This window comes from Micromys minutus, assembly GCF_963924665.1.
Source record: "Micromys minutus genome assembly, chromosome: 13".
Taxonomy (NCBI): Eukaryota; Metazoa; Chordata; class Mammalia; order Rodentia; family Muridae; genus Micromys; species Micromys minutus.
This window is the reverse complement of record NC_137982.1, coordinates 14,382,362-14,407,066: the sequence shown is the minus strand read 5'-3', so window position 1 is coordinate 14,407,066 and position 24,705 is coordinate 14,382,362. Positions and strand designations below refer to the sequence as shown.

The window sequence follows — 24,705 nt, the reverse complement described above, 5'->3', positions numbered from 1 at the left end:
TGAACCTGTTGTCTACACTACGTTAGGCAGAAATGCACTTGTTGAAATAGCAGAAACTATACTTGACTTTCTAGTAGTGTGAAACACTTTTTTTTAATGTGCTTGTCTGTAACTGAAATGTTATAGAATTGTAACACTGTAGGGATATAGAGTCATATTTATTAGCTCTCAACAGATTGAAGCACAACAATTTTCATGTAACAATCCTTATCCAAGTGCTCTCTGTCATACAAATAAAGCGATTGCCTATCTAGTTGTTCACAGATCACTATGATCCTTGAGACAGTCTTGTTCATTTGTATTAAAATTTGGGTATTTGTGAGTTAATACTTTAAAATAAACCTGTCGGTCAGCTCTGTTATGCAGTAAACTGTTTAGATTCACAATTTTTATGTGTTACTGGTCAATTTTGAAGAGACTACCACAGTGACTAAGGGGAAAATTCTATTCTATCATTTGACTTGAACATTTTTATTGTAAAAGTCTTGTCTGTGGTGTTTCTAAATTGCTTAAACCATACCTTCTCTTAAGAATTTTTTTTTAATTTGGCTTTGTTCTTTTCCAGCACTCATTTTCTGCTTTTTTCTGTTACAGTTAACATTTTATATACCTTAGAAATTGTCAAATTCTTGAACATTTATTTTCTTGAGTTCATCACTTAACTCTTGTATGTGATTTGTCATAAAAGATGTGAGCCTTTCACTTCACTACATGAATTTCAGAGTAAACACTGTGATTCTACAGAGCAGATTCTATAGGCAGTCCAATATTCTTAACTGTTACACAGTGCCTGTTACTTTGAGGGCACCTAAATACTAGGATGAAAACTAAAACGTTGTTGTTTTGATGTTTGTTAAATAACAAGATAATAGAATATTTGGGGTGGGTCTTTTTTTTGTGGTCACTGTAATAAAGAACTTTGCATTGATAAATATTCTCTAGGAATGTGTATACATTCATCTAGTGTGAACTCTTGTAAATGAATTTTGTATCTTGAATCACGTATATATTAAGTGTATCATCAATATAAAAAATAAACATTATTTGCTTAAAGTTTTGTGTACTGCAATATTACTGACAAATGTTTCCTTGTTTGGGGTAATACCTCAGGCGCTTCTAGCTGTCTTGAGTTTCAGATTCACTCTTATAATGTCATTTTGTAGATCTAAGAATACTGTTTACAAAGTATTTGTTTTTTCCCTGCCTGGTAGCTACTACAACTGGGACAAGAAGAAACTGAAATAAATACAATCAACAAAACCCTTAGGCTGGTGTTGCTTCTGGGGCAGGACTCAATAGAATGTAGAATGTGTGGCTTGAAACAGAAATATGGGAATCTTACATAGGCAGAATAAGGATAATAAAGTTCTAGAAATTTTTTTTCAGTTGTATAAAACTTGATCGACAGCAACTCAGACAGAAGGGTGACAGTTTTTGGAGCACAGGCTTCCTTCCCTGTAGCCCCGAAGCCAACCCTGGGATACTGCACGCCACGCCACGCCACGCCACGAGGCTCCTCCCTCTTAAGAAGGGAAAGTAGCAATCGAGGCGGCCAGGTTGCAGTCCGCGATCCTGCCGCTCGCTGACGTGGCAGTGGCCGGCCAGCACAGGTAGGGGTGTCCGCGTTCAGTAGCCGTTCCAATCCAACGGCCCAAGCACCTCGCTCGCGCGTCGCAGAGTCGCACACGGGCGCATGCGTGCACCGAGAACCCAGGCGCCGCGCCACCACTTCCGGCGCGCGGCAAACGTGCGGTTCCGGGTCGGTATTCGGCTCGTCGGACTGAGGTGGGGGCCGAGCGCCCTCGAGAGTTCGCGGAGGCGTGGCTGCTCTTAGACTGAAAGTGCTCTACCAGAGTCCCTGGACGCAAGTAGACCTCTCTCTCTCCCGTGGCCTCTGGCGGTCTACCGCGAGGTGGGGACATAATGGACCCCAACCCAAGGGTGGGGACAGTGCCGGAGTGCTCAGGGGACTCGGGGCGGAGGCTGCCCCCTTGGCCTGGGGTTCTGGAGCTGCCCTGCGCGACCTAAGCAAAGCCACCACTCTCCCTACTGTCAAACAGAGGTTGAGCCCTTCCATTGGTTGACAACCCTAGCTGGGCCGTGGCTCCGGAGCGAGCCAGAGGTGGTGGGATCCAAATTGCAGTGACCGGCACCTCTGGACCTTAACCATCTGTCTGAACTTTGCTGTCGTTTGTTCTAAGAACTTAGTGCGAGTAAGGGCTCAGGGACCAGACCACAAGCCTGACCAGGTAAACACTTATGAGAATAGGCTGAAAAAGAATTAGTGTCACTGGAAAGCCTCAAGATGTTTTGCTCAGAACTCCTAGGGAGACATGAATGTAGGCACCAGTGCTGTGAGAAATTCTTTCTGCATAAAAGTGAAATTCTTAGGCTGATCGCTGGAACTGAGGAGCATCTAGTTGAACGTAGTACAGTTGTGGCAAGGTGTATTTGCCCACTTAATCAGCCCTCCCCACTTCTTTTGTCCCGCTCCCGATGAACATTTTGATCTTGCACTTGAAATATCCAACCTATTTTCTCTTTATTTCACACAGGGCAGTGACTTTGACCTCCAGACTGTGTTACATATAGTAGATAAGACAGGTGAGTACGGTAGTTTACAGATATTGGGGGTAAAGTTTTGAAGGATTTCATAGACTTAATGGATAATCTGAAGTGATAAGGAGTCATCTGCCATCTAACAGCAGAGTGTAAATATCCTTCACAAGACGTGAAAAGTTAAGGCTGAAGCAGAACAGTGGGCGTTTGCTTTATTTCGCTCCCTGGCTGACCTGGAGCTCTGTAGACCAGACTTGCCTTGAACTCACAAAGATCCTTTTGTCTCTGCACCACCAAACCTAGTCCAGTAATGTTTTATATACCATTGAAGGAAAGAAGTCTTTCCTTTTGAATCTCATATTAAATATCATATGAGAAGAAATCGTGGCTTGAGGTAATATTATCAAGTACAAAGAAAATTATACATTTCCACACAGGTGTGAAAAATTAAAGGGTATTGATGACTATAGTTAGTCTGGGTTTGTTGGTGTTTTTTCTATGTTGTAACTTTTCCCCTCTAGGAGGAGGCAACTGATTTTAAAACGGGTTGAGTTATATATTTTGTATCTTTTGACTTAAAGAGAAAAAAAATGACACTAAATGCTTAGTGTGACTGGAAGAAAGAGTGGAAACATTAAGTCATGATTACATGGTGTTGACCTGGAAAATTCATCTGTCATGCACCACAGCTAAAACAAAAGGTTGAGGTTTATGAGTCAACTCTGTGTTCAGACACTAGCCCTAGATATTTAGCCGTACAGTCCTTGGCAGGTTATTCCGCCTCTTTCAGACCAGATGTCCTTATTCATATATGTAAGTGAAGCACCTGAGTGTTTAATAATTATGTTCTAATATTATGAAGCTACTTTTGAAACCTGAATCTGACATCTGTTTAACTTAGAGCTACCTCTTTCATCTGATTTATAGGTTCTGTGTTGCCAAAATTCTTAAGTGGAATGCAGCTAGCCTGGAGGTGTGAAACCTTTTAGGTACTTGTGTATGAATTTCATCCACTGAGAAGTCCAGGGGTTAGTTTCCCCTGAAAGATACCCACACAGCAAAAATGTTTGCAAAACTAAAGAAGAAAATTGCAGAAGAGACTGCTGTTGCTCAGAGACCAGGCAGCACTACTAGGATCCCACGATCTGTGAGCAAGGAGTCTGTGGCCTCCATGGGAGCTGACTCAGGAGATGATTTTGTAAGTGTCTTCTCTCTAATTGAATGTTTGATGGAGTCAGTATATGTTTCCTAAATACTACTGTAAGAAATCTTGGCGGTAAAAGTTTTTAGATTATTTTCTAGTTTATAGATATGGAAAACTCTGCATTTCTCATTCTTACTAGCATTTACTTTGTTATTTTTATCCATTTCCCCCTAGTGTATTCTGTGCATTACCCTCTTGGGTTTTTTGTTTGTTTGTTTGTTTGTTGTTTGGTTGGTTATATAATTTGTGCACCTTTTTTATGTTTTAGTCTATTAAAATGTACATCTTGCCCTGTATGGTGGTACACACCTTTTATCTCAGCACTTGAGAGGCAGAAGCAGATGGATCTCTGAGTTTGAGGCCATCCTAATAGCCAGTGCTACAGAGAAAAGCCCTGTCTCATAAATAAATAAATAAATAAATAAATAAATAAATAAATAAATAAATAAATGATGGATGGATGTATATATGGATAGATAGATAGATAGATAGATAGATAGATAGATAGATGAATGAGTATACATCTTGTTTTCTCCACAGGCACATAAATCTTAAGTCATTTGTTATTTAGCAGTGTCTGTGAGTTATGATCTTGAATTAGCTAGAGTGAAGTTTATTAGAAAAGTTGTTGGAAAATTATGTCTATGGGTTCAGTATTCTATGTTGTTCCTAAAGTGTGTGTGTGTGTGTGTGTGTGTGTGTGTGTGTGTGTTTGGTAAGATTTCACAGTATGCTGCTTTATTGGGCAAGAGTAATGCTTGTAATGCTTGAGAATTATACTAAGTTAAATGACTCTATGGGATTTTAGTGCTTGATATATTCTTATATATGAATGTATATAACATAAAAGCAGGTTTGTTCTCCAGGTCTACTAGAAAAGAAAGCATGTAAAGAACAATGTATATGTAAAGTATAAATCATGAAGCAAATCTAGTGTCCATGTAAGAAACAGAACATTAATAATGCTGTTGAAGCCACTTATGTGCTACTTCCAAGTTACCCAGATGTGCTAGATAGGCAGTAGCCTAAACCTTGTGTTTATCAGTTTCTTGCTTTTTAAAATATCTGAAAGTTATATTTGAGCTCATAACTAATTTATTATTTAAAACTGTACTTTTGGGCTTGTGAAAAGGGTATGCCAGAGTCTTCTTGGACTTGTCTTTTTTTTTTTTTTTTCTTTAACTCAGCATTTTCCCAAAATGCATCTGTTCCCTGAAGGTATGACTCATTTATTCTTGCCTTTACTAAAATGCTACCATTTGAAAAGGCCATGCTTTATCTTTCTTCTTCCAGTGATTGACACTTGAATTGTTTCCATGGTCAGCTGAGTCCTCTCTTTTCTTCCTCTACCTGAATCCTGGTTGTATTACATGGTAAAAGCTATTAGGTTATTGGAGTGGAACAATAAAATTACAAGATAAAGATTATCATTGGCTCCTATAACAAATAGAAGAGTGACTGTTTGATCACCTAGCTGAAGAATTTAGTTTTAATACTACGTCCTGCAGCAGAGGGTCTGCTTTCCCTTTATAGTGATGGTAAATGAGGTCTCTCATCCTGTTTCAGGCATAGAGATTGACTTGAATTTAGGGACTATTTGGCTTTGAGACTTTTCCAGTAATCTATTTGAATTTAACTAATTACATAGTCTGATCCTCACTCCCTATCTCTGATCACTTATATACAAATGAGTATATTTTTCTAAACAGACATCTTTCCTGTATCATTTAAGATTCAAAATGAATAAATTGGAGTCCTTAACTCTATCTTTAAATGTGCATTTCATCTACCCAAGTCCTTGAACAGAAGCCATAAAGGCTTTTTAAAAATCCTTCTTCTTTTGACTTCTTAGTCAACAGCTATTTTGGATTCCATTTCCCAGTGTCTAGAACTTAGCTCTCTGCTCCATCTACTCGCCTTTACAGCTTCCCTTTTACACAAGCTATCCTTCTTTCCTGGCTGAAAGTCACCAGTCTGGACGCCCTGCCTCTAGTAGCTTTCCCATGAGATAATCTTCTTAAAAGTAAATTTAGTCATGTCTCTTAACGCTTAAAACTCCGTTTCCTCATTTTCAGGAACTCATTGTTGCGGTATATGAACTGATGGTTTTGTCATAGCTTACCTACCCAACTTGATCTTACTCAACTTTCTTATACCCGATGCTAGATCCATATTTAATTTATTGAACTTCCTAAAACAAACTTTATTGCTTCCTGCCACGAATTGTTTGTCTTCACTATTTACTCTCTCTAGAACATGTTGCTCTCTTTCGTGCATGTTCTTCTGACAGATTCTTGGACATCCCTCAGAGAGTCTCCTCTCATGTTACTTCTAGAAAGCCCCCTTGGACCCTGACTCTTTCCTCCTAAGTTTGGTGCATATTTTCTCTTTCCTCGGTAGCAGCACCTGTTACTCTGAATTACTATCGCTGACTCACTTGACGATTATTCCACCAAAACTAGGAGTTCTGTGAAAGGCAATAAAGCAAAGCACTTAACTCACAGGTCAATTATGAAACCAAGACCTGGGCTTTACTTTCTTTTTTTCTTGAAACAAGTCTTACTTTGTAAGCCTGGTTGACCTCAGTCTCTAAAAGATCTCCTTGCCTCTGCTTCCTGAGGGCTGGGATTAAAGACAGGTGACATCTCACCAAGCTGAATTGGATTTCTTACTGCATTACTACTGTGTGAGGTAGACAACTTCCTTCACTTTTCTTTGTTTAGTTCCCCTATCTGTGAAGCAGGAATATAAACTGGATCTATCTTTATTAAAGTATATGTCAGGGATCTCCCAAACCATCCTCTAGGCTGGGTGATATGCCAGGAGTACTCAGTGTAGACTTTCACTGACTGCCATGGTCAAGGGAGAGATGAGGAACAAAGCTTGGTGGAAAGTGAAACTCCTACAGTATTGTACTCTGTTCCCCAAGTTCTGAGCTGTGACTGTACTTGGAAAATGTCTGCTGAGGGATGCTATGCTGTAAACGTGTGATGCACACATGCATGCAGGCAAAACACCCATACGTATAGAATACTTATTTCCTGTAGAAATACTATAGGACCCTGTTCTTAGTATTTCATAATCAGCCTCTGTTGTTGCTGCTGCTGTTTTAGCCACTGTTCCTAATGTTTAGCACAGTGCTAGAGCCTAGGATATCTCATCCACAGTAATAAAACAACTTGTTCTGTTTCTTTCCCCCACAGTTCACCACTGTTGGCATTAGGAAGACCTTTGAGAGAAGAGTAAGTCAGGAGCCCTGCGTATTTAGTATTAGTGCCCTTATAAAAGGCTCCAGGCATTGCCTTTCCTTTTCTACCATGCAGGGTACGGCAAAAAGATGCCCATCCATTAACTAAGAAGTGAGCCCTTATCAAACATTAAACTTTCCCTGGACCTTGATCTTATCGTTCTCAAACTGCAGAACTAGGAAGCCCATTCCTGTCACCTCTAAGCTACCAATGTCATCTGTTATAGATGTGTAAACAGAAAAGGCAACTAGTAGTAGGCAACCATCGTGTGTAATAGGAGTAAAAGTGTGGCAGCTTCTGTTCTGGGGACTGACAGGTTCTGCTTTACGTGCTCCTCATACAGCTCTGTAAGGTCAGTGATGGTCACTGTCACAGTTGGCCATGAGGGAAACAGTGTACAGGGCATTTGGGTAATCAGACAGGTTCTTGCAGCTAAGAATGGTGAAACCTGGACTTGAACCCAGGTGCTGTGACACCACAGACTTTTACCTGTCCTAGACACTGACCCTCAGAAGGGTAAGACTCACTGGAAAAGCACTTTGCCAACATATGTGAGACCCTAGATTCAATCCCTAGTACAGAATCTTTTTATAAGCCCTAAGTTTCTAGGTTACTTAATACCAGATGAAAAAAGAAAGAAACTGGCTCCCAGTAAATGGCAAGTACACCAAACAGTTAAATATATGTTCAAAATGGGTTGGAAATTGTTCATCCACCTATAATACCATCATAAAGTGAAAAAACAGGATGTAAAACGAGGTATTATTAGTATTATTTTGTTTGTTATGGTAACAGAATTCTGCCTAAGTAGAAAAATAGCATTCTTAGAAATGTATCTTAGAGTTCAGAATGAAAGTTTCTAATGTCTGTTATTTGAACCTTATCAAAATAAAAATTGAAGAAGCAAATGTTTGAGGGGCAAATGGGAAATGATTGCCAGGCCACTCTCCCTACTTTGAAAACTTTTATAGTAAAACCAAAGACTCAGGTGTCATCAGGGTGACACATACCTATAATCTTAGCATTTGGAAAGCTAAGGAAGGAAGATCTTCAGTTCAGTGCCAGACTGGGTCACATAGGAAAACACTGTCTCAAAAAAGTAAAAAGATTTTCTTTTTCTATTTTAAATTTTGTTTACCTGCCCCTACGTGTGTGTGTGTGTGTGTGTGTGTGTGTGTGTGTGTGTGTGTGTGTGTGTGTGTATGTGTGTGTGTGTGGTGTGCATTAAGTATGCAGATATATTTGCAGGTATACTTACCTGTGTAGGCATATGTGGAAGCTAGAGAGTCAGCTTCAGAAATGTTCCTCTGTTGATCCCTACTATTTTATTTTATTTTATTTGTGGTCTTTTGTGTTTGTGTAAGTATGTGGGTGCCTAGGTGCACACACATGCAAAAGTGAAGAGGAAATTGGATATCTTCCTCTTGCTCTCTGACTTCTTTCAGAATGAGTCTCTCACTCAGTAAGAAATTCCTTGGAGCTATGCAGGCTAGAGTTCTTTTAATCCACTGTGTCCACCTTCCTCTCCTAACGTTGGGGTTCAGGTCCATGCAGACATTCAACTCAATTCATTCAGGCGCTTAGAAATTCAACTCAAGTCCTCATGCTTGCCCAGCAAGCACTCTTACCCACTGAGCCTGGAGCTCACCATTTTGCTATGGTATCTCCTCCCTCCCACACAGTACAAGGGTTACAGGAAGGTACTACCATACCTGACAGATCCAAACTTAAGTCTTTCTACAGCAGGTACTTTATCCACTGAACCATCTCCCCAGCCCCTATTTCAAAAAATATTTTGTAAGTAGCTTACAAATGAGTAATTTTGCTTATGGCATTTTCCTATATGCTTAGTTTTTGTTTTACTCATCCCACCCCACCCTACTTCCCTTCATCAAGTTGTTCTTCATCAGAAAAAGTAAGAGTAGTAGTGAGGAGATAAGAGTCTGAGTAGTCGAACTGGAGGGATGGCTTATTAGGTAAAGGCACTTGCTGCCAAGCCTGATTACTTAACTTTGATCTCTAGGACCCATATGGTAGATAAGAACCAACTCCTGCAAATGTCCTTTGACCTCCACATAAATGTACATACATATACTTAAATAAATAAATGCAAAACAAATGAGGGAAAGGAGGCTAGAATATTAGCTGGGCATGGTGTCTTATACCTGTAATTCCAGAATTCAGGAAGCTGAGCAGTAAGACAACCAAGGTCAAGGCCAGCCTAAACTACAGAATGGAGACTCCGTCTCAAAACAAAAAAGAAATCTCTCCCCCAAAGTAAACTATGTCTTAGCATAAACAGATGATATCCAAAGTAATAGTAGAATGCATAGACTTAAGTTTTGAGGCTTTTTGTTACTGTTTTAAGGACAGGGTTTTACCATATAACCCAGGCTATCCTTTGACTCAGAGATATGCCATCTCTGCTTCCTGAGCTGGGTGTTAAGGCCTGTGTCACCATGCCTGGTTTGGTACTTTGTTTGTTTGTTTGTTTTTGAGACAGAGTCCGACTGTCCTGGCTGTCCTAGAACAGACTATGTAGATGAGGCTAGCCTTAAACTCAAAGATTCACCCATCTCTGCCTCCCAGTTCTGGATTTAAGGTTATGTACCACCACACATAACTTTCCACAGTTTTAAAATAACTGTTGGGGCAGAAAGTAGATGCATTTTGATGCATATTGAACTATTGAATGCTTGTTTTCTGTGAACATCTGATACATTTTGGAGGTTTGGATTAGTAACATTTTGTTTTGTAAATGGGGATACTGAAGCTTTATCAATACAGGACAAAGTCTTAGCCATACACAAGACTATGGTTTTTTGTTAAAGACCTCGCCCTTTTATTCTAGGAACTTAAATCTTTAGAAGACAAAGTGATTTCTTTTTTGTATTATATTCTTGGTGCAATATGATCATAAGGAATTTATTTCTTACTGTTACATAAAGGGCTACATTTATTGCTATAGCTTACACCAGCATAGACTTCTGTGCTGACACTTATGCTTGTGTGACAGCACCTACAGCCTTCATGTCACTCAGGAGGGTAGTGTCACTTTGACTTTACAGGTGGAGGAGTAAGGCCTCATTAGGAAGGCTTTAGTGATTACCGTCAACGAAAATGGAATATGTGTAAAAGAAGAGATGTTGCTTTTCTAACTAGTACTGGCTCACAGGGCTAGAACCCACATGAACTGGTCTGTCCTTTCGTCTGTCCAAACAGGCTTCTGATGGAAGCAGCTCCAGAGAAGATCTTTCATCCCAGCTCTTGAGAAGAAATGAACAGATACGGAAGTTAGAGGCCAGACTTTCTGGTATGTGTTAAGAAATCATAAAGAGCAGACATAGGCCAGGTGTCTCTCCCATGCTATGAGCATGCTTTATAGGGTAACTCCATAGTAACTTCCACATAACAGTTGATCTCCTAGTCAGAAAGCTTATGTTTTAAAAGCATCTATTTTTCTGTTTCTAAAGTTTCTAGCCACAGCTATAAAGTATTTAAAGTTTATGTAAAGGATGGTATGATAGTGCTGGCCTTTAATAATAGTATTTACAGAGGCAGGAAGATTCTAAATTTAAGGCCAACCTAGGCTACATAGCAAGATGCTAGGGGTGCAGGGAGAGTCAGAGACATGGTTCAGAGGGTCAGTGGACCAGCTGCCAACACTGACAACTGAGTTTGATCCCTGGTACCCAAATGGAGGAAAGAGAGGACCAACTCCTGAAAGTTTTCCTCTAATGCATGCATGTGCACAGAAATTTTCTTTAAAAATGAGGTTTGAAGACCTTTTTTTTCAATGAGAGAAAAATATATGTAGAATAGATTTGGCCATGTTCCACCATTAGCATAGCTTACTTTCAGATGCAGAATTATAGGGACCACTCTCTGTAGGACAAGGAGTGACCAACAGATGTTGAATCCATGTTCTACAGCTAGGCTTTGGTGCTTGGCTGCTACTTAGTGTAGCACAGCACATCACCCATGTCACCCATGTGAGACTTGCTCCAGGACTTGAGACCACTTTTTACTGGTTTTCCTAACTTTATTACCTGCTTCTTTAGGCATTGTAATTCTCATTACATCTCTGTCTTAGTCACTGTACTACTGTTGCTGTAAAAAAAAACACCATGACCAAGGCAGCTCTTAAAAAAGGAAGCATTTAATTGGGGGCTTGCTTAGTTTCAGTGGTTTAGTTTAGTCCATTGTTATCATGAAAGCAAAAAGAGACATTGGGGGCCTGGTATGGGCCTTTGAACCTCAAAGCACACCCCTTGTGACACAGTTCCATCAACTGGGTCATCCTGTAATGTCAAGACCTTACCTTCTAATCCGTCTAAAATTGGGTGGCTCCCTGGTGACTAAGCATTCAAATATATGAGCCTGTAGGAGCCATTCTTACTCAATTCTCATTCTGTTCAGTTTACAGTCCACACAGCTCCATCATACCCTTCAACCAAACAAGGCATGTGCATAGAATTATGAGACTTTTATAGGTTTTTTTTTGTTTGGTTTTTTTTTTTTTGTTTTTTGTTTTTTTGGGTTTTTTTGTTTGTTTGTTTGGTTGGTTGGTTGATTGGTTGGTTGTTTTTTTTCTTTTTGGACAGTGGGCATATTTTGATAGCTTTGTCCTGTGAAGTGGTTCATTATTGATTTTATATGTCTCCTTTTGTTCCTTTATGCCAGTTTTATTGTTGTGAAAACAGTAAATTAAAATTCGCTGGATTATATGTAAAATAAATTTGTATAGCTGTCAAAGGTCTATAGCATTGTTCATACTGTTGTTAATCATTTTCCCCCTCAGGATCAGTTTCTTGGGGTCACTAAGATAAGGCACACAGCACACAGGTAGTGAGTGGTAAACCTGGGATCCAAACTAAGATTTAGACCTAGCTCCAAACAATATGCTGTTAGAGTACCTTGTACACCTATCCATATAGTTGGTTGTTCTTTCTTGATATCTATAAACAACACCAGTAACAGAAGTGAAATAACTATTCCTTAATGTTGTCACTTGAAATGTTAGTAAGTGCTTTTCCCAATACAGAAAGGAGAGTGGTTGGCCTTGACATTTATCAGCCCACTTAACATCTTTGGATTGTCACTTTGTATGAGTAATAACAATAGCAGCTATGTTTTACTCATTGCTGTGTGCCAAGCACTTAATGTGTACATTCCTTTAATGCTTCCTTTGAAGTATAGGTAATTAGGCCCAACGTGTAATTAGGCACATTTATCCCAGCACTCAGGAGGCAGAGGAATGTGGATCCCTGAGTTTGAAGGCAGCCAGCCTGGTCTATAGAGGAAGTTCCAGGACAGCCAGGGATACACAGAGAAACCCTGTCTCCAAAAGAGAGAAATAGATGTTATTAATACCAGTTAACATATGAAGAAATTAATATTCCAGATCAGTAATTTACTTAAGATTCCTAGCCAAGAACTGACAAAGTTGAGATTTGAACTACTCTCTACTTTTATATTACAGCATACTGTGTTCTTTGGCACCCTGGATAATTCTTTCACCTTGAAGTGACCTATGTCATTCAGTTCCTATATAGAAAAGAAACACCTACACCAATCTAAAGATTGAGCACCTACACCATAAAGGCAGTTCTATGCTAAGGTGTTTGCTGTTTACCTAACCACTGCTGTTCAGTTGTATAGTAGCAAGTGAGGTTTTAGTGATTATCCTTGATCTGCCATACTGTTAAGGGCAACAGGGAATGGGAACTGTCTTAGTCACCTTTCTATTGCTATGTAGAGAAACCATGATCAAAGAAACTATTATTTTTAAAAAAATTTAATTGGGGGCTTCCTTATAGTTTCAGTCCATTATTTTTATAGTTATATTTTTATATTTTTATATTTATAGTTTTAGTCCATTGTTGCCATAGCTGGGAGTATGGCAGCATGCAGGCAATTGCTGGAGCAGTAGCAGAGTTATATTCTGATCCATAGGCAGAGACTGACTGACAGACAGACAGACTGACTGACTCTACCTGGCTTTTGAAACCTCAAGCCCAACCCCTGTGATATACTTCCAGTAAGACCTACCTTATCTAATCCTTCTAAACCTTTCAAATAGCCCCACTCCCTGATGACAAAGCATTCAAATGGCTGTGGAGGCCATTCTTATTCCAACCACCAAAGGAACACTGAGACTTAGAACAGAAGAATGGAGATACAGTGGGGTTTTTTTGTTTGTTTGTTTGTTTGTTTTTTGCTTTTTTGTTTGTTTGTTTGTTTGTTTTTTGCTTTTTTGTTTGTTTGTTTGTTTGTTGGTTTTGTTTTGTTTTGTTTTTTATAGCAGGGCATTTCTGACAACCAGGCCTAGTCTAATTGTTGTTCTCTGTCAAGGCTAAACAAATCTACCTATTTGTACTCACTGTTTATACCATAGAAAGTTTGTAATATTCTTGTTTACCTGTGTCATTCATTGTTAATGGGAGGCTTTCAACCTAGCTTTTCTTAACAGGACTGCTTTTCAGGTTAAAATCATCATCATTTTCATTCATTTTTTCTGTTTGTTTGTTTAATTAACTTCCTTTCCTGATGTTTGTCCACTCCTGGTATGTGCGTCACCCTCCACCCAAGACTATGCTGAACAGGTCCGAAACTTGCAGAAGATAAAAGAGAAGCTTGAAATTGCATTAGAAAAACACCAGGATTGTACGTATTTTTTTTTTCTGCTTTCCTTAATCTTCTCAGGCTTTAGCTTTTTAAATGAATTAATATATTATTACATGTATTCATCAGAACGAATAACTCTATTTTATACTGTCCTTAATCAGATTGATGTGACGTTTGACTGAAAATTATCAAGTATAAGCATATTTTTGTTGCCTTGTAGGCACACTACTTAAGAGGGGACCATCTGTGCCCGTCTCTCTAGTTGGCCCACTTACTCATTGCTCTTAGGTTTTAGTACAGTCTAGTACCTGGCTCTTGGGTCTAACCTAAGAGAATATTTTCAACATAGTTTCTTTACTGTTATATAGACTATGAGGAAGCTCTGACATCACTATACCGACAATAAAATGGACATACATTTTGTTAAATTACCCTAACCTATCCCAACTCATGTTTTCCTTGGGTATTGTCATTAAAGAAAGGTGCTACAGGAAGTCAGAAGAAAACTAAATAAAGCTTTTGTTTTGTTGTTATTGTTACTAGCTCTGATTTTTATTTTGTTTTTCAATTTTGATGAAGAGGTTACTTCACAGCAGCCTTGGTGTTTTCTGCCCACCTACCTTAAGTGTTTGTCATGATACCATTCAAAAAACTGTTTGATGTCTTTGCTATTACAGAAAGCAAAAGTAAGGACCCTGAATCTTACCAGGGCAGAAAGGTTCTAGAAACTTGAGTTTTTCACAGTGTCATAATCCATTTCTGTGACCTTGCTTGTTTGATATAGTGACATTTGTATACTACTCACATGAGCTGTTCGTCATGCTATTTCTGAAGTATTTCCATATCTCAAATAGAGCCTCTTTGTTAACAGCCTCCATGCGGAAATTTCAAGAACAGAATGAAACATTCCAAGCCAACAGAGCCAAAATGGCAGAAGGACTGGCTTTGGCATTAGCCAGGAAGGACCAGGTATTTAAATGTGGTACTACCCAAGGCTAAGAAAAGATTCACTTAGGGACCCAACTTAAAAATTATGACATAGACCTGATAAAAGTCTTTATGACCAGGCTGGAGAGATGGCTCAGCAGTTAAGAGCACTGACTGCTCTTCCAGAGGTCCTAGTTCAATTCCCAGCCACCACATGATGGCTCATATCTATTTGTAATGAGATTTGATACCCTCTTCTGGTCTCTCTGAAGACAGTAGCAATGTACTCACATACATAAAATAAATAAGTTTTAAAACAAGCACAAACAAACATAAAGTCTTTATAACCTAGAAGGAAAAGAATTCATATAAGTTCTTTAAGGATTCATTTGACTTTTTCCTATGAAATCAGATTTGACATTTTAATCATGAAATGTGTCCAGAATGTTAGAGAGTTATTCTTTATGTGTATCTTTGTAAATTAGGAATGGAAAGTGGTGTATTTATAATCTACTAGTGAATCTACAAATAAGAAAAAAGATCTCACCCTCTAAAAAGTTGTCCCCAACCCTATGTCCCCAAGTACCTGCCTCTTCCAGCCTAATTACTGGTCATTACTCACAGCAGTTCACATAGCCCTTCTGACCCTTTCTCCAAAATCAAGTATAGGCAGAAGGGAACTATTGATCCCCATAGGAACAGGAACTGGAAGGTGTTACATAAATGGCAACAAAAGGAAAAATAAGCCAGGTGTGTGTGTGCTTATAATCTCAACACCTGGGTTGATACAGGATGATCAGGTATTCAAGGCCAGCCTGATCTATATGAAATCCTGTCTCCAAATCAAAGGAAAAATTTAATTAATTAATTAGTTAATTGATTAATACAAAACAAAAAATGTAAAAGGGAAAATAATTTCACAGTAACTAGGGTATATTATATTTGATATAGTCAGTAGTGTTTTAAATTAGGCTAAAAACCAGTGTTTCATAGTAATAATCCTATAGATAAATGCTTGGCTTGTTTTAAAGTATAAATATAAAGGCATCATCTAATAGTACTCAATAGATAACTGTGGTATGTGAATGTATGTAAATATGAGAAAAAAACAATCAAAAAGTAGTATATTCTGTTTTGCAGCTATTGTGATTAGACCTTTTGTACTAGTATTATTGTCCTTGAATTTTGCCTTGTGAATGAGGAGTCTAATATCCCCTCTCCTTTGTCACACACCATTAGGTCATAACACATATTAGGAAATCAAGCAAGAAAGCAGACAATTACCAAATACTTGCTTCCCAAGACTTTCAGTAAATTGATGTCTAAACGTCAGCCTTGTGACCCAACTCAATAGATTCTAGCTGCCCACTCTCGGGAAGTAATAGCAGTGTTCCTGGGAGACACAGAGTAGCAAAGCTTGAATGAATGTCCTACTGAGCAGACACCTGCAGGTTATATTGTGTTCATTTGTAAATGTAAAATTCATTTTTCTCTTTTTTTCTTAAATGACATTTAGCTTTCTTAATATTAAACCAATTCTATGGGGGTTTTTGTTTATGTTATTGTGTGTCGTTCTTTTTGTTGTTGTTGATGATGACTTTTAGGTGCAAGTTGTTTTCTAAAAGTCTTAGTATTGCAGATTCTCTTCCCTGGAAACCTTAGTTCTCATTTTGTTTTGTTTTAGGAATGGTCAGAAAAGATGGAACAGCTTGAAAAGGTCAGTCATTTTGTTTTATGCATTCTGGCGTCATCTCTAGGATTTAAGAATTATTTTCTCCAGCCAGCACTAGTTGGTTAAGTCCTGTAATCCCAGTGACTCAATAGACTGAGGAAGAGGATTGCAAGGTCAAGGCCTGCCCTGGCTACAGAGAGTGTTCAAGACCAGTCCTAACAACTTTGTAAGATTTTATTCTTTTTTAAAAAAATCGCTTGTTAAATTCTATGTGTTATTTTTGTTGGTCTGACTCTGCCATATGGGTCACACATTGAGGCCATGGAGGCCAGAACAATTGGATCCCCGGAACTAGAGTCACATAGCTACTTGCCTTAGTTCCCAGGTACTGGGAACGTCTCTGGAATAGCAATAAATGCATTTAACCACTGATCCAACCACCTCAAAATTCTTTTAAAGTCAGACGTGGGAACTGGCAAAGGTACTTGCCCACAAGCCTGATACCTATGTTCAGTTTCCAGAAACCACATGGTGGAAGTAGAGAACCATAGCCCACAAAGTTTTTCTTTGATCTGCACACATATACCATGGTACACACAAGCCCATGTTCACATAAACATACACACACACATAATAAACATTAAAAATAAACCTCATATATTGTACCAAAACGAGACTGTTCTCCCCAGTACCCAGTTTACAGTACTGATTGCGGTAGTACCTTGAAGCAGGACACTAGGTGATTGGAATGACTTCGGTAGCCTGCCTCTTCTGCCTCCTGAATGGACATGCTGGGTATCCTGTGTTGGCTCTTCCTGTTGTACTCTCTACCCTCATCCTTGTCCTTATTTACCCCAAGGCTGATGGCTGCTGCATTAACTAGGCCTGTTGCCCTCTGGCTTTGAGTGGCCACTTGGAAACAGGAAGAGGGATGGTAGAAAGAGTATGATTCAGTTGTTTATTCCTCAACTTTGACCACATTGTGTTCCTTGGATTTCCTTAACCCATGATAAAAAAATTAAGCTTCCATTGGACTATTGGTTCAGACGGACACTTTGAGATGGTTTTTCTTTAAAACTCTCCCTCTTTTTAGTGTCCTTTGCCTCACAGGTAAATTGGTTCTGCTATCTGGTTGTTGGCACTGATTGACCCTGTAGCCACATTGGGAATGCTGCCTAACAAAACTAGGGGAACCAGAACATTGCTCAAGGTTTAGCACTGAGGAGATAGGAGAGCCTCTTAGCTAAACAAAGATGATATCCTTCGACCATTGACCAATGGGCTACATAGGCAGCCAGTTGCTACATAGCAAAGCCTATCTTTCAATAATCTCTAGGGGCTGGAGAAATGGGGAAAGGCACTTGTGGCTAAGAATGGTGACCTGAGTTTGATCCCTGGAATCCACGGGTTATCATTTGACCTCCACACATGTGTTGTGGCAGGTGCATGTACAGTTTAAAAACTAATTTTAAAGTTCTGCTTGTACAGTGCTTGGATTACCTAAGCTGGTGACTTCTTCTTACAGGATAAAAGGTTTCTAACATCTCAGCTGCAAGAAGTAAAGAACCAGAGCTTGAGTCTTTTTCAAAAGAGAGATGACATTGATGAGTTAGAGGGTTTCCAGCAACAGGAAATCAGCAAAATAAAGCACATGGTAGGTGTTTCAGTGTTAGAAGTTCAGTAATAGTACCAGTGAGCAGTGAGCCTTTATGCCTCAAGAGACCATCACTCCCAAGACTGTGAACACCTTATATCCTTTGATATTAATCACACTGCAGTGTTTTCAGATTTATTAAAGTAGGAAAGTTCTGTTTGAAATTATCTTTTTTAGCTTCTATTTTTTAAGGATTATACATTGATCCCACAAAAAATGTTCTTTTCTCCTCTCTCTCTCCCTCCCTCCCTCCCTCCCTCCGTGTCTCTCTCTCTCTCTCTCTCTCTCTCTCTCTCTCTCTGTGGGGGTGGAGGGAAGAGAAGGCAAGCATATGTCACAGCTTATGTGTGGTCAGAGGACAGTTTTCAGGAATCCATTCTCTCCTTGCAGCATAGAATCCAGGAACTGAATTCAGGTAGCTTGTTAAGCAAGTTTTTTTTTTTACCCACTGAGCCATCTCAGTGGTCTGACCATCTGTCTGTTTAAAGTGTGTTTCTTAGCAGTGGCTTAATGGAACATTATGTCTTCTTATCAGCTTTTAAAAAAAGAAGAATGCTTGGGGAAGATGGAGCAAGAATTAGATGCACGAACTAGGGAACTTAATCGTACTCAGGAGGAGTTGGTGACTTCTAATCAGTTGTCATCTGACCTAAGCCAGCAGCTAGAAGAATTGCAGAGACACTGCTCAACGCTGGAAGAACAGAGGTTCTTGCTTGGTCTGTGGGGCCCTTGGGAGAGGTGTTGCTGTAGCATTGCTAAAGCCCACCCACATGTCCCCATTGCTCATCACAACATTTTTATTTCAGTGCTGGCAAAGGCTTCTGGATTTATCTTTACATGCCAAGGCCTCAGACCCTCTACTCCGTCATAGCACTGACTCTCTCTCTCTCTCCCTCCCCTGCATAGGCACAAATTTATTCTAGTCCTGCTAAGCAGTATAATCTGGTTTGAGTTGTAAGGTTATTGAATACTCAAAGACAGAATTCATTGCTTAGACCTGGGTAGTCTTCCTGATTCTGAAAGCCAAGGAGATTTTCACAGAGATAAAGTTACTGTAGCTGTAATGACACTTGCAGCCTGAAATGTAAGGAGTCATATGCATTCTTCCTTTGGAGAGTAATAGAGGAAATACCAAATTTGCTCATTGTCTGCTTTCTTTTAATGAAGAGATCACTTGACAGCTTCAAAAGGAGGTGCAGAACATAAGATTGTAGTCCTGGAACAAAAGGAACAAGAGCTCCAGGCAATCATCCAGCAGCTTTCCATTGACCTACAGAAGGTAAAGTCGGGAGCATGAACAGGGACTTCCTCCTGTGTCCCACAGGTTCTACTTCCTGTTCTAGTCAAATCGTACTCATAGGGAGTAGCTACTTGCTTCCCAGGTTGCTGAACAGAAAACATGATATTTCCAGATGTGGTGGTACGTACCTATAGTCTAGAAATTTTAGAAGCTAAGACTAGCCTAGGCATTTGAGATTGGCATTGAAAAAAATGAGACCTCCATTCTTTTTTTTTTTTTTTTTTTTTTTAAAGAAATGGAAGAGGTGAAGGGAGAAAAGAAAACAGTATCCTAACAGGAGTTCTCAGACATAGTATTTATTTATTTTGGTTTTGATTAGCTGTCTAAATTGCTTAGAGTGGTCTAGAACTTAGTTATCTAACCTTAGTCTCCCAAGTAGCTAAGATTAAAAGCTTGTGCCACTGTACCCATATAAAGCAAAGCATGTCATTTGTTTGTTCTAACCATGTCCTGTGGTCCTGGAAGTTTAGTGCAACTGTAGAGTACATGCTTAATCTAAGGCCCTGAGTTCAGTCCCTAACGCCATGAAGAAAAATATTACGTCTTAAAGTACTACTACATAATAGGCCTTGAGTAGAAGAACATTTAACAGTCACTGACATGCCCAGAATTTTACTCGAACTTACATCATTTTTATTTTTCTCATTTGGTTGAAAGAAATGTATTGCTCAGTATTAAAAAAAAAAAAAAAAACTGTAGGCCTGTGTTAAATTCTGAAAGTAGAGGAACAATAATAACTGAGTATGAAAGACTGTTCTTTATTCTTTGTGTGTATTTATGTGTGTGTATATCTGTCTGTCTCTGTGTGTAGATTAGAAGTCAACCCTCAATAGTCAGTTCTATCTTTCCACTGGTTAGGTCCTAAGAATCAAACTAGGTTGTATGGTTTATTGGCACGTCTTAACTGTCTGATCCATATATCTATATCATCTTCCCTGAAGGATTATTCTAATCGTTTCCCTTTTTTCATTTATATATATATATATATATGTATATATATATATATTTCATTTATATATATATATATACATATATATGGTTTATTTGTTTGTGTTTTATGTATATGAGCGCTTTTTCTATATGTACATCTGTATACCAGAAAAGAATATCAGATCTCAGATTCCATTACACATGGTTGTAAGCCATCATGTGGTTGCTGGGAATTGAACTCAGGAACTCTGGAGGAGCAGCAAGTGCTCTTAACCACTGAGCCATCTCTTTAGCCCCATCCAATATATTTTGAGCATATTCTTTCCCCTTCCCCAACTCCTCACAGATGGCCCCTACTCCTCCCTACCTGCCCAACTTCATGTTCTTTCTCTCTCTGTTTTTCTGTCAATAGTTTATTTACAGTTTTATCTGGAATAAGCATTCAAGAATTACTCTATTTTTTAGAGGTTGCTCCTTATAAACATACTTCATGTCTGTTAAAAGAATGAATTAAGCATCCTTATTTCTTAAGTAGCTGGTGCCTTACTATTAAAAAAGGTGCAACAAATCCAGATCCAAAATACACAGTTCTCATAGCCAGCAACTGCCATTTTATCTTCCATGGAAAATGGCAAATTCTTGCCTGGGGCCTACTTGTCATGGCTCTGCTAGAAACTCATCAAGGGATACAGAGATGGAAGGTGAAAGAAACGGCCTCCTCTTTTCTTTTTCTTTTTTTTTCTTTATTTCCTCCCCCTCTCCTTTTTATTTTTTTTAAAGAATTATTTCAAACCAGGTTGTATGGCTTGTTAGCATGTGCCTTAACCTACTGAGCCCTATCATTTATACACACACACACACACACACACACACAGTAGCTATCTTCAGACACACCAGAAGAAGTTAGTTGCTGGGAATTAAACTCGGGGTCTTTGGAAGAGCATTCACTGCTCTTAACTACTGAGCTATCTCTCCAACTCCCTTATTTACATTTTTAAAATTTTGATATGCCTGAACATATGTCTGTGTAAGTATACCAGGTCTTCTGGAACTGGAGTAGACACAGTTGTTAGTTATCATGTGGGTACTAGGACTTGAACCAGGTCCTCAGTGCTCTTAACCATTGATCCATCTCTCCAGCCTCTTCTTTCTTTTTTTTAAAGAAGGAAAACACAAATACACACACACACACACACACACACACACACACAAATCCATTTTTGTTTTTTTTTTTTGTTTTGTTTTTTGAGACAGGGTCTCTCTATTATGTAGCTCTGGCTGTCCTGGAACTTGACTGTGTACAGTAGGCTGGCCTCACACTCACATATACACCTGCCTCTGCCTTCCGAGCACTAGGAGTGTTTCAACGCTCTCATTCCATGAGTCCATTTTGTGTTGGCCAACAACTCCTGAGCATGAGGTAGGAGTGGTACACACAGTCCTATTCCATTGGAGAAAACTGACTTTCCCTCTCCTGGAAATTATCAGTTGCACAAAGCTTTTTGATTAGGAGTAAGCCTTTTGGGCCACTTACCCTTGTTCGTTTAGATATTTTGTCTGGCTTGAGCTTATACAGGCATTCTACTCTGTCGCAGTCTCTGAGTTTTTATTTATTTAATTTTAAAGATTTATTTTATTTATATGAGTACACTGTAGCTTTCTTCAGACACACCAGAAGAGGGTGTCAGATCCTATTTACAGATGGTTGTGAGCCACTATATAGATGTTGGGAATTGAACTCAGGACCTCTGGAAGGTCAGTGCTCATAACCATTGAGCCGTCTCTCCATCCTTTTATTTGTTTTTAGGTGCTCTGTATGTCTGCCTAATGTCCATAGAGGCCAGAAGAGGGCTCTGGGTCCCCTGAATTTGAAGTTCACAGATGGTTATAAGCCACCATGTGGGTGCTGGGAATGAAGTCTAGTTCTTATGTGAAGAACCTGCAAGAACAGCAAGTGCTTTTGATTAGCAATGAGCCAGCCTCTAAAGGACTGTTTTTAATGACATGTTTCTTACTGCAGTTTTGAACAGAGCAATTGTGTAGGATGATTGTTTCTTATTGTGAAAAAATGACATGCTTTCCTGGCCACTAGGTTCTAAATTTTAGCAGCATCCTTCAGTCACTGATAGTCAGCCTTTCTGTTGTGACCAAATGTCTTCTACCAGTTGATACTATCCCGCTCTGCTTTCAGGTCTTGAGAAATACTTTTCTCAAATGAGGTGGAGACCTAGAACCCAGTAAGATTAATGTAAACTAAAAAACAAGTCTATATACTTCATTCAGCTAAGTGTTATCACTTGCTATCACTTGCATGTTTCTAAATAGAAAGTAGTAGGTTATTCACTGTTGGTTGGATTCTTTTTCTTTTAAAAAGAAAATTGAGGTGGGGGCGGCAGGGGCTGGGCAGTGGTGGTGTAGATCTTTAATCCTAGCACTTGATAAGCAGAAGCAGGTGGGTCTTTTGAGTTCAAGATCAGCCTGTCTACAGAGCAAGTTTTAGGAGAGCCAAGGCTACACAGAAAAACCCTGTCTCAAAAGTATATATATATATTTCTGTATTGTGATTGTGTGTAAAGGTCAGAAGACTATTTATGGGAGTCAGTTGTCAGCTCTGGTCCTCAAAGTCAGGAGAGCAGACTCGGTAGCAACTACTTTTACCTACTGAGCCCTGTTCGTTGGCCCTCAGATATGGATTCTAACTTAAATGTCACCCTAAAATTTATTCTTGTTTTAATGAGTTTTGTAGTCTTGAAAATAAGAGCCCAGTAAACCATATGGACAGCACATGTCTGTAATCCAGTTCTTGAGAGGTAGATGCAGAAGGATAGAAAGTTTGAAGCTAGCCTGGAAAACTTAGGAATTTCTAAAACAGCCAACTGTGGTGGTGCATGCCTGCAATTTCAGCACTCAAGAGACAGAGACAGACAGACCTCTGTAAGTTTGAAGTCAGCCTAGTCTACATAGTGTGTTCCAAGAGAGAAGGGACTACATAGTTGGATGCTATCTCAAAAAGGAAGAAAAAAATAAATTTATAATATATTACCTTATGTCTGTAGTATTAATTAATTAGTCCATACCCTTAATTAAATTATATGCATTTATTGTCTTCCCTCAGAGGTTTACAGTTTGGTTATAAAGCTTAAATTTCTTATTCCCACAAGGAAAAATTCAAGCCCCCAGATAAGTCACATAGACTTTTCAAGCACATAAGATGTGTCAGAGAAGAGTGCATTTCTAGACAAGGACTAAGAAGTCTGCCCAGAGGAAGTGGAATAACAACAAGTAAGACACTCAGAAGGACAAACTTCACCTGAGGCCCTGGTAAAACCATCCATCCATCCCTTTTGTTTTTAAGACATAGACACATTCTTGGCTGGCTTGGTGCTGGCATGAAACTCAAAGATCGTTCTTCCTTTGCCTTACAAGTGCTGGGATACAAGGTATGCACCTCTACAACCCCTCATCATCTTTTTTATAATTGAGAAATAGGCCCAGGAAAGTTGAGGCTGTCATAGAGAGGTCCCTCCTTTCTGAAAATCCTGAAACATCCTGTATCTCTGGCTTATTAGAAATACAATATTTATCAGAACAGATACTGTCCCTGCCTGTTTGGTGCCTATAGTCTTGAAAAGTTGACATTTTTACCAGTAGTAACATCAGTATGTAATTACTAACTGATGAGTGCACTGAAGGAAGACTTTGAGATGCAGTGGAGCCTATTCAGGCCATCAGATGAAATCTCCTCATGAGATCTGAATGCCACCTTCAGTGACACCTGATGATACCCTGCTGGGGTTAGAAAGGGAAGGATGAAGGGAGAGAATCTCATTCAGGAAACAGCATGAGCAAAAACCCTGAGACAAGTAAAAGAACTGGCACGTTAAGGACCTGGAGGAGTGTAGTATGTGGCTTTTGCTATCCTGCCTATGCTCCAAGTACAGGCCACACTGTCAGCCCCTCCCCCCCCCCCCCAGCTTCCCCTGAATCCACAGATAAAAGATACACACCCAGGTTGTTCATTTTCAACTTGCCTTCTTGACACAATTGCTGGGCACTGTTATCTCTTGCTTGAAAAAGTATACTCTTAAAGTGTGTTCTTATCTCCACACCTCCCACCTGCCCTAAACTTTTCTTGCTAAGATACATCTAGTGTCTGCTAAACATCCCTGACTACCCACAGACCGCCACTCATCCTGAAACCTCTCATGACTGACTTTTCTCTCTCCAAAGCATAGCTAACTCTCTTCTCCCTTGCTGTTGTCTCTTTCCTTCAAGGGACCCAGAAGTTTCGCCTTTTTCTTCCGCATAGCCTTTGGGCTATGGCTTCATTACTGAAAGATCAAGAACCAATTGGGAAACATGACCTTAGGATCAGAAATGCCCCTACAACTCACACTTATTAATTTCAGACATATATTGAACAAAACCATAACAATCATGTAGATTACACGGTATAATATACAAATGACATCCAGTCCATTATATTTGTCAATTAGATAAAGTATTCTACCATTATTCCTAACTTAAAGAATTATGATTCTGTCCCTAGATTATGTTTAGATTTTAGCCTGTAATGCCATCTGA

General features: G+C 39.2%; 1 protein-coding gene across 3 annotated transcripts in view; it reads left to right on the top strand.

The window, feature by feature from the left end:
- The first annotated feature begins 1,780 nt into the window (after nt 1-1,780).
- Nucleotides 1,781-24,705, top strand: part of GOLGA1 (golgin A1) — a 49,113-nt gene continuing 26,188 nt past the window's right edge. For all 3 annotated transcript variants that reach the window (XM_080928011.1, XM_080928010.1, XM_080928009.1), the window contains exons 1-10: nt 1,781-1,912; nt 2,556-2,604; nt 3,487-3,757; nt 10,234-10,324; nt 13,603-13,677; nt 14,510-14,607; nt 16,250-16,282; nt 17,763-17,891; nt 18,427-18,596; nt 19,059-19,170. In XM_080928011.1, coding sequence (XP_080784137.1) covers nt 3,623-3,757; nt 10,234-10,324; nt 13,603-13,677; nt 14,510-14,607; nt 16,250-16,282; nt 17,763-17,891; nt 18,427-18,596; nt 19,059-19,170 — 843 coding nt within the window. In that variant the 5' untranslated portion in view covers nt 1,781-1,912; nt 2,556-2,604; nt 3,487-3,622. The remainder of the gene's footprint in view (nt 1,913-2,555; nt 2,605-3,486; nt 3,758-10,233; nt 10,325-13,602; nt 13,678-14,509; nt 14,608-16,249; nt 16,283-17,762; nt 17,892-18,426; nt 18,597-19,058; nt 19,171-24,705) is intronic.